The sequence below is a fragment of the Ambystoma mexicanum genome, chromosome 7p (genome assembly GCF_040938575.1).
Source record: "Ambystoma mexicanum isolate Mex_15411 chromosome 7p, UKY_AmexF1_1, whole genome shotgun sequence".
NCBI lineage: Eukaryota > Metazoa > Chordata > Amphibia > Caudata > Ambystomatidae > Ambystoma > Ambystoma mexicanum.
This window is the reverse complement of record NC_090939.1, coordinates 626,111,050-626,130,045: the sequence shown is the minus strand read 5'-3', so window position 1 is coordinate 626,130,045 and position 18,996 is coordinate 626,111,050. Positions and strand designations below refer to the sequence as shown.

Genomic DNA, 18,996 nt, shown 5'->3' with positions numbered 1-18,996 from the left:
CAAGACACAATAGCAACCGAACTACATGCACCACTGCTTAAACGCAACTCTGTGTAGCTACTGATAGGAGATTAGGAGATAAGCATCATTTTAACTTCTCGTACAAGCAAAGGCATAACCCAACATGCACATACACCCAAACGTGAACTTTTCCGGTCTTCTCTGCCAAGGCAACTTTATTCTATTTTGAGATTTATAATCATGTAACACAGCATTCAGACTATGATCTAGTGGAAACCCAAATCCATGAATCAATACATTTTCAGACAGCTCGTAGTTTTTCAGATACAACAAAGGCAGGTTTGATCTATACAAATGCCATGTAGCATAGGACTGATACACTACCTCTATAGCAAGGAGTGTTTATATATATATATGTTTATAGATAATCAGTTCATGGTGTTGTCATATGCAGGTTGCTCACTCATTTATGTTGTCTTCTTATCTTTTTATTTAATATGACTCAGCCATAGAATGTTAACAGGAGGAAGGAACTTAGCTCAAGGAGGGCATTGAGATCAGGCAGGTGGCAACTGACAACTTAACCTCGTGGATTGATAGAGCATTGGAAGTGCCCTCCCTCTCTTTTTCAGAAAAATGTCTTATGCGTACTTAGCATTTTCACCAGCGTTAACAAAACCGAGTTTAAGCTAAATTGCAGCCACACAAGTGTGAATGCTAGTGAGACCCATGGAAGGCTGCTGAGATGTTGAGACTCTGAAAAAGCGTGCTGGGACAACCGAGATTTATAAAAGGTACATAACCATTGAAGGTACAGACTACGCTTCCAAATGGGATTCCCGGACAGTCTTTGTAAAGGATAGAGCGGAAGTGAAAGATGGAAAAGCCGCTTGGACCGTAAACTGCACAAGCACGGACCAAATGATTGCAGGTGCAATGGCATGATCTGGTTGACACAGTGACATTGCTCTCTAATTCACTTTTAAGCAGGATACCTGTGTTTCTTTAATTTCGTGCTCTGCTGTATCTATCGCCAGTTCTTTATCTCGTTCCAGTTGCTCGGCTAGTTTGTCAATTTCAGTCAGTTCCTTACACAGCTGCTCATTCTTGCGAGTCAAATCCTTCACCTGGTTGCTTGCTGCCTGCTTGCTCTCCTGCAGGTGCAAGATGCAGAACTCCAAGTCCTGATTTGTTTGCTGAAGCTCGTCAATCTAAGGAACATTCAAGAAGAAACAAGGAATAGCTTTACAGTCTCTTCAAGTTGAAACTAAATTCATATATAAGCAGTATAATGTACGGAAATAATTTTAATTTTTAACCAGACAAATAAGTCAAATTTGAATTTACCACACACAATCATACACAATTGATACACAATGTCAAATACAATGCACACAACAAACTAATATTTAATATCTGGTTTAAAATGTCTATTAATTAGAATTTTTGTGTAAATGTATTGCTATCAAGAAATAAAAAAAGATAACTGTTCTATATGCCCATATTTTCTGAATTATTTTTTATTTGGGTTTGATTTTGGTTTTCATTTTGGTTGTTCGTACTCAACCTTGCACAAGTTCAAAAAGGAAATATTTCGTTTACAATCATACAGACATATTTCTTTAAAAAAGAAAATCAAATTCATAAAATAGACTAATGTAAAAGATAAAAATAGAGCAAAGAATGACCATGTTCAACCATTTCCAACATAGATAGTTCAACATGATACCATATTTAGCTCATCACAATATGACCCTAAGAAAAAACAAAGGAAGGCAAGAGGGCACATTGCCATCACAACCTAATCAAACCAGACTCCTTGAGGATTCTGATAACACCAATAGTGGCGATAGTTTCCTCACCACTTGAAATTCTTGTGAAGAAATACCCAGATTTCAGCAAAAACGAAATTATGTATAAACCGTGCCAACCACTGTGTTCTGACTATTTTCAGTGCTGGACAGGACAACGTGATGTGCTCTCGATTCAGGATCATATCCTAATTTTTGAATAATGAGCAACCTTTACCGATTTCTGCACCCAAAGATCTAATGTGGCAAATTTTACCAGTGGGTGGCAGATTTAGCCAAAATCTGAGACACTATCTTGCCCAGTAGCTATTCGAAAATTTTGAAAGAGATTTAGGAATTGTATCCAGAATTGTCTGGCAAGTTCTTATGACATTGTCTTCACTTGGGGGCCTCTTATGCAAGAAAAAACAGTCAGTGGTAAATTACTGCTCTGCTGGGATTAACAAACTATCCAGCAAGTAATCCAGGCGGTGCTGAAGTTAGGGATTGCTGCCACCCGTATGACATTTTCACCAGTGGCAAAGAACAATGGTGGTAAATAATACAAGCACTTTCAGGTAGCAGCAGCTGTTCTGAGCTTGGCGTTGTTTAAGAACATTCTAGAGCTGATCTTATTTCTGTTGTACTCATCACTATTTTTTAGGCAATATTTTATTTCTGTAATGAGGATTACCGATTCTAATGGAATTAACATTGTTGGTGAAAGCAAGCGTCCCCAAACAGCACGATCCTTCCCGCAATGAGAGACAATGAAGGACTCTCCCAAAATGGGAATAAAGCCAAGACAGAGTGCGGGTGAGCGTAAATGGGAGTTTATCAATCAGAATTGGGCATGCAAAGAACTCTGCAAACTCCGAGAGCGCTCTGTCTGACAATAGCAAAGACAGGCGTATATATTTACAAAAAACGTCATCAAAACCTACATACTATAGGGGGCACAAGTTCATTGGGATTGGGTGGCGACGACTAACTATAGGTGCTGCTGCGGTGTGGTTGGTCTTGGCTGGAGGACGTCACTGGTCACCCTCGTGGGTTGGGCTGGGCCTGGCAGGTCGGCTTGAGTTCATCCGGGCGGTGTTGGCGTGCTGTGGCGGCCTGTGGCAGAGATGAATGCCTTTCCTGACTTGCTTGCCCTCTGCCATGCACCCCGCAGTCATTCAGTCATTTACAGTTCTATTCTCTTTAGTAAATCTTTCAATAGGTTAATGCAACACAGGAGGAATGCACCTTGTGAGGGGTCCGGAGATAATATATCGAAGCCTGGTTACTTGTGATCTGTTGACCGGGACCGTGGGTCGCGGGGCTAAGCTTCGGGGACTGGAGCGGGTGGTACAGGTCTTTCTGTCTTGTTAGAAGTGGTTATAGATGTTTCGCTGTGTGTCGTCAAAGTGTTGGGTGTCCTGATTGCGCAGGGCCATAAGTCTGGGACAGTCCGGTGGGTTGTGGGGTTTACGAGGGGGCGCTTGAGTTTAAACTAAGGTTTACTGCTGTGCTGTAAATAATGCAGGTGGCTGGCCGCGGCCTTGGGTGCTGCAGTGGGGTTACAAGTCTTTGAAGCAGCTCCAGTCAGGTCGGGGGAGGCGTGATAGCACAGAGCGGGGCTCTGTTCTCATGTCTTGGCAGTCTTCTGAGGGAGGGAGGGGGATACATCGAGACCTTGTACGCTTTCACAAAGGTATCTCCCTTGTGTGTTGCTGAATATAAGTAAAGACATCGCAAACATTTGAATACTTTCTATAATACTTATTTAAAATCACTTCAAAACATGCATTTAACCTTGGCTGGGTGTGTTTCCATTATACCCAGTCCGAGCACCATTTTTGTACATTACATTCTAGCTGCTACAGTGTTTTAGTTACATGCATATATATTTGCAGTAAATGAGGTAGTGGTTAGATCAGTGGAGTACATAGAAAACGATCCGCCCCTGTACGTGACGGTGGTAGCATATGGGGGGCTCAGACATTCACACATGATAAGTGCACTCTTGCGCATTCTTGACATGAGTTCATATTATAGTTGCATCTGAGTTCTCGCGTACTTCTAGCAGCATTAGTTTTATTTATGGCGCGAAACCATGTGAGGTAGGCTGCCCAGTGATACACGCAACGAACAGACCCCTGGAGCGTCCCTTTATCGTTAGCATCCACCTGCAAGGGTGCGAGCTCGCCATAGCTTATATCATGGGAGCATACTCTCTCATTTTAATACATTCTACAGGTGTTTGTATTTTGTGGAAGAAAGAAATAATGCAAGAGGTCTTGACATTAATATATACATATATATAACGACTGTCTGCCATCAGAGGACTATTTTACTGTTCTTCCCATTGTTCAGGCCTGCTGGCCGGGTCATGCTGATAGTGATGGTACACTGCGGGAGGTGAACTGTTACAATGTTAGCGTATTGCGCTAGCTCATGTCCGTTTTGTTCGTGGGAACGTGCTCGCAGCGGATCTGCCAGGGTGCTGCGGCAACAGGGATGTTCTCCAAGGGTGGGGGCCGCGCTACAGTGCGCTGAGCTCACACCATCTTTACTGGGCAGAGAATGGGTTTTGGGCCTAACTAAATTTGTGTTGTGATCAATAGATGTGGGCATTCGATACGAGTGGGCGATGTCTCCAGTGGGTGAACCCTCCACCACCTGGGCCCGGGTGGCATGAGGGAGCGCCCAATGGGCCATAGCCCTCACCTGGGGAAGAAACGCAGGCGAGAGGGGTCTCTTGGACCAGTCCTCCCCTACATTGGTAATGCATTTACCAATGGCAGTGATTTTATGACTAGCAGTATTGAGTTGTTACCCTGGCTGTACATGCCACTAACCTGGCATTAACGATCTTGCCCTTTCTATACTACGGCGCTTGGTGTCTAGAAACTTGTAATCTTTAGGAATAGTTGCAAGAAATCAATCTATTTCAAATAAATTGTGGCTAAACTGACTTCTGCTCACAGACCTCCCAAGATTCATGGGCCCACATATGGTGATCTATTGGTCAACAGTGTTGCTTATGTATATTATCTCAATTACATCCATTTCGACAGATGCCCAAGTTGTTTACGTCCTTTTCCCAGCACTTAAATGCCCCCCCAATAAATCCCATTCACAGATTTTCAAGCCGTTCCTGCGCCCCACTTCAAAAGGTCTAGAACACATTAGAGATCTTTGCTCCATTGCTTGCACTCTGCGGAGAATGAATGTTAAATTGGCCTTTTACAATGGGAACAAGCTTGTTAAACTTTTTCAGAACACTTGAACCATGGTCTTGTGCTGGGATTCTGCACTGCTTTAAAAGCAAGTGGCTAAACACATTTTTGCTTCAAAGGTTTTACACCAGAGTTTGCTTGATAGCTGCATTCAATCCACTGCCATTCAAACACTGAATTTGCAGGCAGAAACAACCATTTAAATCACGTTTATGTGACACCAATGTAGATATAGATAACGTGGCTGGCTCTCACTAACCCATTATCTAAGTAGAGAACTTTCTTTGCAGAAAGAAATGAGGAAGTCCATTGCCAGCTAATATAACGATGGTTCCAGAAAACGGTGTATGCTTAAAGATGTCCAATTACAAGACTTCAATATAATGTAAAAGGTGATTGGCATACCCCAAGGGTTATAGCCAGGTACTGTATCCCTCTGCAAACAAATGTCCTTAATGAGCACCACCTTACTGTACAATATCCTATACCATTAGTTTTGTCTCGCAGAGGTCGCACTGAAGCAACACCATTAGGCTATAACTAAGAAATAGGCCTCAAGTTTCCACAACAATTGAATTTGTCAGATAGGTCTGTATCCTTTTTAATCCCCGAGGGTTTCGTATTTCCACTGTAGAAAGGCCCACTGACAAATGTATATCTAGTACTCTGAGAAGCTACTGATATATAAACATGCTGTCTGTATCAGAGTATCTGACATATAGGCTGCAAAATCTACGATCAAGCACGTTGAGCATTTCAGTTAATTGTATGGCTGAGCTTCAGGCAATGGCTAATGGAGTCCCCTCCAGCCTGCCAGATCACTTCGCTTGATGAGACAGAGCAATACCCTACAGGTGGCAGGGACATATGGGAAAGCCCTCTATTGCCTATGTATAGCCCTCAACAAGTGTTATATGAAATAGACTATTTATTCAAAAGTCCTACATTTGACACTGGTGAGCGTGCCACCCATTCGTGTCCAGCACTGATTTCCGTGTTGATACGTTTATTCCTTTAGCTGCCTTCTTAACTACTCATTAAAAAAATACAAGGGCCATTGTAGGGTACAGGGCTCTTACTCAGAGGCTCCTGTGGCCCTATGCCATAACGTTTTACCCACTGCCGTTTAATGGGGTGGCGCGTTGCCAACCAAACATTCATTCAGTAACAAACATGTCAAGTTTTTAAGTGAGTTGTCCAGAGCTACTACTGCTGTAGGGTTCTGGGAGTGGGGCCTGCAAGGTTTAACACAAACGTCTAACCAAACTCGCACTTAGTAGATAGACCGAGCAGAAAGGATTAGATTAAGGAGACCAGGAGCTTTGTGTTTCGTACAATTAACAGACAGACTGGTGCGTCAAAGAGCACATTTTCCGCACATGTGAGTATATTTAACAACACAGATGCATTAAACTAGAATACTAGAGATAAGCAGAAACGATACACACATGTAAATTGGAGTTAAACCTACCACACTATAGAATGACACAAATGGACATAAAAAAGGGACGGATAATGTACAGAAAACACAAGAGAGCAAGGAGTCTGCATTACTTATCTGTTCGGCCAGCAGCTACGCAAAGAGGCTCTTGTAATGGAGTTGTTATCCTGTATGTGTGTCAGTGTTCCAAGCCATTGTTTTGTCATAATGTACAGCTCAGGTAATCTTAATTAAAGGGGAAATGCCAAAACATGGCTTTCCTGTTGGAGAAAACAGTAACCTTAATCCGCCTATCTCATTTCGTAATTTAAAGAGTGGCGCGTCCCTACCACAGTGTCTCACACCCACACACACACACACACGCACGCACGCACGCGCGCGGGCACGCATCCCCCCCCCTTTCAAGCATCCCTCCAGTTCTAAATAAAATACAGTTGCTATACAGATCAGCAGTCCCTTCTACAAGAACAAAGGAGAAGGCAGCCCGACCGTTTTGCTCATGATCACACACTGCAGGACTAAAAGGAACAGCCAGAAGCAGAATGTATTTGGTAATAAATGGGACTGTGTTGAATGAGTGTCTATATGTTAAGTTAAAAGCTTTTATACTGGGCCCATCAGTCTGCCCATAGTGGTTTTACGGGGAAGAGGCTGGATACTGGCATACCGTGCCCCGCCTGGGGTAAACTAGACCATGGTCTCTGGTGGAAAAGGAATAGAGAAAAAGGATGAGAGGACATGGGAAGAAGGAGTGGGATAGAAACAAGACACAGAAATTCGGAGAAGGGAGAAGAGAGAGTGAGGACGACGGGGAAGCTGGGCGCTTGCTTACCCACACCCTGTGAATACTGGGTATCCTTAAGAATAAAATCTTCACAACAGCCCAAAAAAAAAAGAAACAAGACAGGTTAACAAATGGAAAAGGTAAAAAGGGGTTGGTGGGAGGGAGTATGCTTGTGGTACTAGGGGTGCATAAGCTCTCAGCCCAGAGAGAACTCAGTATGCAATGCTAAGAAAGGTCCAAAGGCCGGAGTTCAACACAGAAGATGAAATAAATATTGTACGATTAGGACACCTCAATGAGCTACAGAAATGATTTTAGCCACCAGACTACATGTCAACTCAAAGGTAAAAGCACACATAATTCCAACAGATGCATGGCCCCAGATCAAAGGGCTTGGGATCATTACATGAGGTCATGCCCACAAACCATGGGAAAGGAAAGGGGGAAGTTACATGTTTCCAATCAGAAGTTGCAATAATATGCTGCCTATTGATGCAGCTCGAAGGGTGAGAACGGTAAGAAGGTGCCAATATTTAATTCTCATGAGAACAGGATGTGAAAAATACTATTGCTGCCACACTGTTCACACCTCACAATTTCATTGGTCAGCAAAGACCAAAGCGACCCACACCAGGACGACCTAAGGAGCTCCACCAATCAAATATTAAGGACTGAATGAAACACAATAAAATGTTCATTGCCCAATCACAAGTCTGGGAAACTAAATGGCACCACCGTGAAGTCATTATTAGGATGTAGCTAACAGAACGGTCATAAGGGATAGGATAGGCGAATAGGGTTAGGCATTGTACAGATTTCTTTTAATCAGAAAGATAGCGCGAGCGCGGTGTACTACACCCCGGATTGCCAGATACCTAATAGACCCCGGACACATCGAGGACCGTAGCCCGGAAATTAACCAAACTAGTCACACAATACCGGTATTGAGTACCGTACCAGCGAGAAGCCAACCCCACCAGGAGTTAGTCTATGCCTAGACCTCTGGATCATAGACTCAGGGAGAAACCGAGAGACAGACGGAGTTAAAAAGGATCAATATGGTCCAATGGCCTATGACCCTTAAAGATTCCCAATTTGAATCGGGACACTGAAAGTCACCAGAAGTGAGCTCCCAATAACCATCAAGGAAACAAAGACCTTGCAAGCCAATATCTACCCTGCAGACTCAAATTACGGGGAATCTAACCGCACTAACTAATTAAAGAAGTATCTGATCCCAAATTACATTTTGAAGAAACCACTGATTGAAGAAACAACAGGTCGGTACCACAGCACTAAAGGCTGAACCAGACCGCCGATGAATAGTCCTAACGTTACAGGGGACATCATCCACCAGAGACTAACTTCACGCTCAAACAGTTACACCATACAGAGAAAATCAACAAATCTCTGCCACAAGCAAAATGTTTGATATAATCAAGGCAAACTGTATGTTTTAGCGTTACCACAACCTAAGTGACTATTCTCCTGACGAATGTTCCGATACTGACAAAAGAGAACAGAAACATGTTGAGTCCCAAGCTCTAGTTTATAGATATACTAGAATAAGAAAACTTGACTCCTTCTAAGAGTAAGACAACTGTACACAAACAACCGCTTAGAACGTTGTCGATAACTAATTGTGTTTATTAATTCAACACTAGTTCTCACTCTAGAGGACACTTTGTCACAATAAGGATTGTGTTTTATAACAATACTGACAAGCTGAATTGTCTTTTATAACTATGAATTCTTGAATAAATTAAGATTTTTTACCGTGATTTCAAGTAGATTAATATAATTCCTTGGTCTAACTGTTGAAAAACCTTCTAACTACCTCATGTTATACTGAATGTCTACTTACCCCAAAATAAGGTAGAGTGCCCACTTGTTGTGAGTTAATTTGGGGGTCCCCTTTTATATAAGGTATTGTATAGATTACCCCATGGAGCAATCATGATTTACCAATCAGCAAACAGCATTTTAAAGTATTCTGAAACAATGTTTTGCAATGTCACGCTACTTTCTAATATAAAACACCACCATTTTGTATTGCTCATTGAAAGATTTTTCAATTATTCCTGATTGCGGTTTTCTTGCTCCCGTATTACCCTACACCTTTGCTGCCAGTGCATGGTATAATATCAAATTCTGACTCAGAAATTCATAGATACTGAATCAACTTATAATTTTAAATGTAACAACTTAATAGATCCCATACAATACCTGAACCACCCCTGCCATTGAAATGCATATGAACTCTTCTGTATAAAAGCCCAGTGAACCAAGGAAGGGGGGTTGCTGCGCCAAGTATCGTTCTGCCGTCAGTTGCTGTTTGTCCTGTACATGCTGGCTTTGCTGACTGCTATTAAAGACGTTCACCAATCCACCTGAAGAGTCTGTGCTAGTGTTTTTCCACGACAGTAGCACAACCTGTACCACTTTTATCATTCCAACACAAAACACCCCACAATGTTCAGACCCTGTTGCTGTCCCGGCAGTCAGTGATTAAAGAAAAACCAAATGTTGATGGCTGGAAGGTTTTGAATAAATCAGAACTCATTTGGATTACTTTTATTATTGATTTTTGGGTCTTACCCTACATTTTGTGACCCAGATTCGTGATCCTAAGGATTCTCTGGCCCAAAAGCCCCTCTGCTGCATTCCCTGGGTATGCAGCACCTGCCTGCAGGGAGGCAAAACTGTGTGCACCACGAGGAGGCCAGCAAGCGCTGGAGTTATCCATCGGCTTGCCTGATCGCTGAAGACTGTGGCACCACCCCCAGGTGTGCAGGCCTTCCTGAGGGCAGAGACGCCATCAGAGGGCCTCAGGAGAACATAGAGAGCGAAGTGCACCTGACACAAGAACGACGACCGAGAGAGTACAGAGATCGAAATTGGGATTTGTTGACCAGGAGCAAAAAGCAGCTCCTGGGTATCAGGCATAACTAGTTAGGCAGGAGCTACCACTAGGGAACCAGAAGCTAGTACAAAGCGCACAGAAAATCTAACTTTGCGCACAATGCCAACTCTAACTTTGTGTCCATTTCATATGATCTAATATGCTCTAAATGACCCTTAGGTGTGTGCTTTATTCTCCTTTATATACATTCCCAAGCATGCCCAGTTAATATCACATAGTTAGGTTTGTATGGCACCACTTGCTGCAGGAGTCAAAAGTAGCTCCTGGTAGCTGTTGGCTTCAAGATAACCGTGATCCCCTTGGCTATAATCAGGAGCTAAATAGCTCCCAGCTCCTGGCAATTTTGAACACGGCAGTGAGTATATGTGTGAAAGTGGAGTGCGTGAAGAGTGAACCACGTGGTATCAACTTTTGCGTATGTTTTTATTTTAGTTGAAAGAGAAGAGGGCTTCCGTGAGGGGAAGCAGTGAAGTCACAGCAAGTAGTAGTAATCATTATGGTTATTACAGTTTTAACGTCTCTCTGTGAGGAGAGGGGGTCGCGCTGTTTAACTAAGAGTGGGAAGTCCCGCACTAGTGAGGACTGTAACCCTCCTTTCCATGGGCAAGGGAACCAGAGGAGGAAAAATCAAAAAATGATGTATATAAGTGGTGAATTTTAATTTGTTGTATAAAGTGTAAATATAACAGGTGTATTTGATCAGAGACGAGAGAAGATTGCTGTGAGTGTGGAGAGTGGGCATAGAGCATGGAGAAGATTGTATTGGGAAAAGTTTTATTGAATTTTGCACTGGTGCAAAGACACACAGTGAATTTAATTTTGTTTTAGTTTCGTATTTTTGTGCTAGCTCGGGGGTACGCCACAGGGGGCGACCTCAGGAGATTGGTTTTGTTAATTGTTGGTGCTTTGTTCATTGTGGTTATTAGTTTTTGTTCAGTATTGCATTGTGACATTGATCATGTCAACAATGTGTACCCCAATTGACCACATATGTAGGGAGCTCGCGACATATAGGGATAAGATCTTGAAATATAATTTAGAAAAGTCTGAAGGGACTGAAGGGAAAATGTTTACATTATGGCCAGCAGAAGGCACACATAATAAGAATATCATTGAGCATATGTACACGCACTTGTTATCGATTTACAAAGGTTGAAAGCTGAAAAGGAGGCAGAGTATATTAGAGCTCTGGAAGCTCTAGAGGAGTCAGAGGGAGGGGATGAAGCCAAAGGGAAACATCCATTGTAGCCTCTGCCCCTCTATTATAAAGTGACAGCACAAGCATGAGAGAAGCTGTGATGCCTGCACAGTCGCTGACCTGCCACCAGATCAAGAAAACACAAAATCGGCACTGGCTTCAGAGCCTGCGCAGCCGATATATCCACCCTTAGCTGGAACCTATCCAGTAAAACCTGCCATGGGATATACAAATCCCTGATCGAAGCCCCGAACCGAAGCAGGATCATTTACATCCTGGGAAGCCCATGGGGACACTAAAAACAGAGATCCTATCATAACAAAGCTAGAAAACAAATTGTGTAGGGATCTGCACGCAGCAATCCAGAAGACAGAGGAAGAGCTAGAGGTTGACAAAGAGAAGGGAGTGAGAGGGATCATGTCCTGTAGTTAACGCTGACACATGGACAGCAGGGGAGGTATTGTTAAAGATGAACAGAGCAGTGATTAAGAATGTCAAAATAGAGATGGAGGATGACATACAGTCAGAAGGGAGAGGTGAGGGAAACTCTAGAACAGACTAGATAAACTTTCGACTATGATTCAGCAGTAACAGAAAGAAGGATCAGAAGGACGATGAGGAAGACTGGGAAACAGGGAGAACAGGGGGAGAGAACTCCACGGGGGAGTGGCTTAGGCCCAACCCAATAACAATTGCAGTAGCAAGAGGGAAAACGAGCTAGAATGCACAACACAGGGAAGAAAGTGACTAAATTTCCATTAATACAGAAGAAGATATGGAGATCACAATATGTGCACTGGCCACATATGGACAAAAGAATATGATAAAGACGCGTCCCACTCTTACAGCGGGAGCGGGTAAGTGGATATACACACTTGAAAAGCAAACAGAGGGTGTCACATTAGCAGTAGGGGACATGAAAAGTTTACTCGCCAGCATATATGGGGAACAGACAGACACCATTTGGGAGAAAGCAGGGTATCCTGGAGTCAGATTAGAGAATGACGCACACGATGGGGCTTCGTTTAACAACTGTAGAGCCCATGTATGGGACATGTTGAGAAGGGCATACCCAGACAAACCTGACATAGGATTTTTCATGGCACGCACAATGCAAGCCGATGATGACCCAGCTTTATACATCAATTCATTTCAGGAGATGTGGAGGGAAGAGATAGGCGAAGCATGCAATAAAACCATACCAATATTTTATCATGTATTGCGCAGGTGTCTTTCAACAGAGGTACAAACAGAGTTAGACAAAATAGTGGGCATTGAGGCTAAAACATGGGGAGGAATCCAAGCGCAGTACATTATTAAAAGCGTGAGAAAGAGAAAGAGACAGAGAAGGAAGAGCAAGTGCAGCGAGCAGAAGCAAAATGAGTGCAGAAAAAGCTAGCCACAGTATGGAAGGTGCAATGGTCACAAATGCTAACGATGGGTGACTGGACCAGGAGCCTCAGCAAGGTAGGGCAGATAATATGGGAAATGATAGAAGAAACTTGGGTGGGGTACAAGGAGCACGAAACAACTCTCAAAGAGGGAGAGGAGGAGGTTTTGGAGGTTTCAGACCAAGGTTCAGAGGGGCATGTTGGAAATGCAGTAAAAGTAGGTGCGAGGTTGTAGAAACAGGCAACCAATGCAATATCATCCAGGTGTGCCCTCATCAGTACCCAATCTTCGACTCAACATATAGGGCACCAGCCTGGGGTATACGTCCCAGAGTCAGTGCAGCCACAATATCCAGGCCAACAGCAAATGGGGCCCCCTACACAGGACGGACCAAACAGTACCCAACCCCAAACATTGCACAGAACACCAAACAGCAGGCCCTATACCAATCAGTCCCACCGCCCTAGGAGAAGAACGCACTGCCGCGAGGGAGATTGACACAATAAACAGGAGTAAGTGTCATGGGTGATAACACATTCCCGCACCCAGGGAAGAACATGTATTCACAATAGGACAGCCCACAATGAGCCCTGACATGTCCATTCCTATCTATAACCCTGCACCCAAAAAAGGAGCATAAAATGGGAGTGAATATAGGAGACACAACGTTTACCTTCATGGTGGATACGGGAGCTACAATGTCCTGTATAAAGGAGGGAAGGTTCCCATTGGACAGCAGATACATGGACACGCAAGGATTCTCTGGTGCTTTAATAAAGGTTCCTTTTACAGAAGATTGACCCCTCACTACAGGGACAAAAAGAGATGTTAGCACCATTACGATACAGCACTGAGACACCAGTAAACTTGCTAGGTAGGGATTTACTTTGAAAACTAAACATGACAGTCTCATTCACAGATAAACGTATAGTGTGCTGCACACCAGGTATATATTACTCCAGAGTAGCCACAGTAGTTCAAGCACTGCTGGGCCTAGAGACCCATGCTACTCCTCAATGATTATGCCTAATGAGGCTGAAACATGTCTGGGAATGCTTGTGGTCTCGTGCAGAAGGGATGTGACCGAGCAGTTCGGGCTGGACTGCCCCTTTGAGGGTGGGACCCAGCCTGATTTGCATATGGTCTTTCCCCTTTATGTAATGGCTTGGCAGGTGAAGAACGATGGTCTTAAGGGTTGTCCTGAGCAATTGCCAGAGGTTTCAGATGAATTATAAACCTTCCAGCCATCACCTCTTTGTTTTGTTCTGGCAGTCGGTGATGGCAGCAAGTCAAGCAGGTTAATACATCCTAGGGCTCCCCTACAGGTGCACACACCTCTCCTGTCCTCAACAGGAAACAAGTAAAAACATACTACCACACCGAAATTGTGTTCTTTCAATCTGCACTTATCAACACTTCAGGATTTGCACCGGCCTCTACCTCTCCACACACTAACCCCTGACCCCTTCTGCTTTATTCTAGAACTATGTATCAAGTGGCACCAAAATGGCAGAAATCTGACAAAAGGTTCACATTACATTGTTACATTGTACATGGACTGAAAACATATTTCACCAACACGTGTGTTAGGGTTTAATGCATTGCTCGCAATTATTTGATAGGACAAAATCATCTGCATCATCTCTGTATGAACTGCTTATAAAGGAAAAATTCACTATTTGACAAGAACATGAGACTGAAAAATTGAAATTAATATAGATATCTAAGTAAAATTGGTAAAACATGATTTCCTCAGTCTGCCAGACTAATCAGAGCTTGCAAGTTGTATATTTATTTGCAGCACAAATGGTTATATAGTCTTTAATGGTTATCAATAAATATGACAAGACTGGGTCTGCTACATAAATACAATGTATGATAGAGAACGTCAACCTCTGACATATGTATGAATTGTCCAAAAGTGAAAAAACATCTGGAAAGATAGCAGTGGCAGACAAATTGCAACTTCACCTTTAACCAGACAAAGGTACTGTTCAATGACACCTTGTTGCTGTCCTCCATACACGAAACACTGAAGTTATGGATGGTCACAGGCTTCTTGGTGGGAAGGTAGCTGACGTTTAAGAAATGGAATAACAAAACCCGCTGCAAGTTGAACTTTGGATAGATGAAATATGACAAAATGTAGTGGAAACTTGATGGAAAAACAGAGGTGGTTGATGACCGTTAAAAATGATATCGGGACGTATGTGACTAACTATGTGTCTTCCCACAAGCCATATAAAATACTCCAGCTTTGAGCTTTCTGTGCAACTTAACCCGGTACTCACCTCAACAGCCTCCCTCTCTCTTTCTCCCACTACCTCCACCCTCCTTTTCTTCCCAGTTTAGTATTAACCCCTACCCTGATGAGCATTTATGGTAATGGATATTACCACCAATGATAAGATAGAAAACATTTCTATTTGTATGCCAATTAGTTTATGTGTAGAGCAAAAAACAATCGTCTACATTAGCTTGATTTCTGTAATGACCCTCACTTATTGTTTACTTACTGGATTATTACTTGTATGTGCATGCACTTTCATGAACATTACGACATCTCTAATTTCTTAATGTTCAAATAAGGTACCTTAAAGCAAATTAAAATTAAAATTAAATCTGGCTTTATTACAGCATTCTTTGTAGCTTCAGGGATCAAATTTAGGACTGGATAAGAAGGAGCTAAAAGCAGCTCCTGGGTATCCAACATTAACCAGGAGCTCCCACTGGAGTACAAGGAGCTAGTACATATCATTACGCAAATCTAACTTCCACATAAAGTGCAAACTTATCATTTTGTCCATTATTTATGATGACGTCTTATGCTTTAAATGTGGTAAAGGTGTCTCCTTGTGTTTATTTATAGATTGTCCCAAACGCACAGAGTTAAATTCATAGGTGTGTGCGTTTAGCATCAGTTGGTCTAGGGATAACAGTGGCTCTTGGTAGCTGTTGGTGTCAAGTTAACTAGGCACTTCTAGGCTACTAACCGGAGCTAAATAGCCCTCAGTTCCCTCAATTCCGAACCCTGAGCTAACTTTCTGTTTTAAAACAGAAACCACACAGGGCCCGATTTGAAGTCCCATGTAAAATTTGAAAAGCATCAATCCATGATGGAATGACATTTTTCCCATTTGCTCCACATTAAGTGCCTATATTTACATAGATACAGAATATGGTGCAAATAAAAGTGTTGCATCGCAACATGACACTTTTCTAATTTTTCACAGAGCTCAGAATCTTTCTTAGCTTGGCTTAACTGCCTCCTCTTTCCTTTGTATGTCTTTCAACTGTCCACTGTGAGGTTGGCATTATGGAAGGAAACACAGACAAAAGATTCAATGTAATGAAAATACTTTTATTAACTTAAATGTCAGGATGGTGTAAGGCCTAACTTGCCCTATGCTAAGGTGGGATTTCCCTACCTATAGTGTGTGTCAGTAAGTTCAACTTAAGTCTGTCTGTGTCAAAACCCTATCCTGGCACTCACAACTAACATCAAAACAATGTAGAGGGATGTCAACTATAAATTAAACAGTGTTCCAAAAGCAAAGTTCTGGTCTATATCTAGCTCAACCTCAATCTTCAACTTGGTCTCCTCAAATACCAAAATGTTCACCACAATGTTCACGTTCTCTGGGATTTGGGTTTATAACGTTCCATACCTTTTCAAATGTTAGGATACCTTTCCCCAGGTTCACTACAGTTTCTTGGTAGCAGGTCTCAGGGTTCTACTCCCTAGGTTCAATGTCAAAAGATGTCACAAAAAGAAGTATCTTGAAGCTTTGACTTTTAACTCAATTCCAACTATTCTTCATAATTTAGGGATCTCTTCCCTAAGCCTTTTATGCATCAATAGTAGTCTTCCTCTTGACACAATAGCAGATTTCCTTGTTAGCATATAGGGGTTCTTTGGTATTGGCACAGTTGTTGGACCACACGGTCCACCCATTACAGGTCACGCAACCAGGAATCTTGATTTCCCTCTGAACATTTTAAACATTCAATAAACAAGTGGTTTCTCAAAGGCAGCTTCAAAGACAAACAGTTTCCCAGACTTGATTTCAATTCTGCAGCTAGAGTTCTTCATTCAATTTTAGTTTCTTGCTTTCTTTCAATACATGATTAAACATCAGCTCAACATTGGCACGTTTGCTTTTTCATCCAGTTTGTTTTATTAGATTAGCAGATGTTCTGCTTTCATTAAATTTGGTATTCAATATTAACAGTTTGCTGTTTTCATTCAATTCTGTGTTAGATATTAGCAGTTTTGCTATTTTCATTCAGTTCGGTATCCAATATTAATAGCTTTGTTAGTTTCATTCAATATTAGCACGTCTGCTTTTCATTCAATTTTGGTATTCAATGCGTTTCTGCGCCAGCCGCCTTTCGCGCCTTCATTTAACTTCACCATTCTACTTGTAATGCCAGTATTCATTCCCTCTGCGCTGTTTGAAAAACCTATGTAGCCCACCCGATGTGCCCCGGTCTATAGGTAGTTTTCCCAACACTCACCTGTTGTCAGCATCTGCCTCCGGTGGTTCCTTCTTGTCACTGCTTCTGCGAGCCCCGCTCGCGTAGGGAAAGGAGTTTGGTCGGCGTTGGCAGGCTCAGTGCCTCTGTGAGGCCGGGTGCAACATTCCTGGCATTTATGCCTTGCCACAGCTCCTTTTGCTCCCACTTCATGCAGGAGGTTTTCTTCTTCGTAAGGGAGGCGTTCTTTAGTTTGGGAATGTCTGCCAGCTTCTCGTCTTGTGTTCCACCACGGCTGCCTCTGGGTTCCCTGTGTTTCTCTTGTATGTCTTGGCCTTCAATGGCCTTCAAGCTGTGGTCCTTATGGGCTGCAAGTGTATTCAATCAGTCAATTGTGCCTGACTCTGATTAAGAGGCCCTGCCTGACTTTCATACCTTTCATGCATCTTCTTCGTCCCAGTACCTAAGTGGTGAAAGTGAATGGTGTTCATTACTCTTAGTTGCTTATTCCTCGTCCCAGTACCATAATGGGGAGAATGTGTGGTGTTCATTACTTGTGGCTGTCTCTTCTTCATCTCAGTACCGGAGTGGGGAGAGAATGTCCAAAAGAGGAAAGAAAGGGAGTTGACCTACGATAACCCATAAATGTCGGGGGAGGACTAGATTGGTTGACATTAGGATAACAGGGATACCATGTCTCACCTGAAGGTCTCCCACTCCCAATCCCCTAGCACCCTCCACCCAGGTGATCCTCCCTCGCATTTCCACCCCCAGGGTCAGGATACAAAAGCGATGGCCTTTCCCTGGCCACCTGTGTAGAGGATCCCAGGGGAGTAGGAGTGAGAATACCCTCAGGTTTTTCACACCACTTTGCTTTTCACTACCTCCTCCTTCTAGTCCCCTTCAGGTCTTTCCTCTCTCCACTTCCCTTGCCACCACCTCCTACTCCTATTCCTTTCTAAGTCTTCCCTTCTTCCACTTTTCATGTCACCGCCTCCTCCTTCAGCTCCCCACTCCAGGTTTTTTCTCCACTTTGCTTGTCACCACCTCCCCCTTCTACTCTCATCTCCCAGTCTTTCTTCTCTGAGTTTCCCCCTTCATCCCGTCACTCCTGCTGCTCTTTCGAAGTATAGATTTGTGACAGATTTATTTTTTAAAATGGCATTTGCGGGAAAATCCTGCTAAAAAACGACAGGCTGGGTGCAGTAGTTCCAACTATGTTGGGTGCTTGATGTGTTTAGACCCCCTGCAAAAATCAGGGGGGCAGAACCCCCACTGAAGACTGCAACCTATGGACCGTGGATTAAATGTGCTGAATAGTGGTTGTCAATACTATTATTATTATTTTTATTGACTTTAGTTTGAAAATACAAACAAACTTTTTGTCATGAATTTACGTCAATACATTACATTCCAACTTCCAGGAAAAGAAAACGGGAAAGAGAAAAGAAGAAACATCGAGATAAAAAGTAGGAGTGGAAACGGGGAGAGAAAGAAGAAAGAACCAAATAAGGCTTAACGCGATATGCAATCGCTTTCTCCCATCTCCTCTTGGAGGTTTACTGACAATATTTGTCGCTATTTGTCGTTTCCAGTCATCCATAACGACACAAGCGTTTAGTTCTTGATTCTCAAATTCCCTATTCTTTTCCCTTCACCTGAGCCACTGATTTGAATTTATAACCTCACGGACAAGTTTTACTCAGCTCCGCTGCACGTGGAAGGATCATATCAACGAAGTTAATGATTGAACAGGTTAAGTTGGTATTTATCCCCGATATTACATAGCTCCACCATTCAGCCATGT

The 18,996-nt window shown here is 42.8% G+C and overlaps 1 protein-coding gene across 7 annotated transcripts in view; it reads right to left on the bottom strand.

Moving 5' to 3' along the window:
- Positions 1 to 18,996, bottom strand: part of TSGA10 (testis specific 10) — a 539,078-nt gene that overhangs the window by 336,631 nt on the left and 183,451 nt on the right. For 5 of the 7 annotated variants that reach the window (XM_069636638.1, XM_069636640.1, XM_069636642.1 and 2 more), the window contains exon 2: positions 957 to 1,172. In XM_069636638.1, coding sequence (XP_069492739.1) covers positions 957 to 1,172 — 216 coding nt within the window. Of the gene's footprint in view, positions 1 to 956; positions 1,173 to 6,529; positions 6,556 to 18,996 lie in introns of those variants that run through there. The other 2 variants (XM_069636645.1, XM_069636643.1) reach the window with 2 other exon arrangements.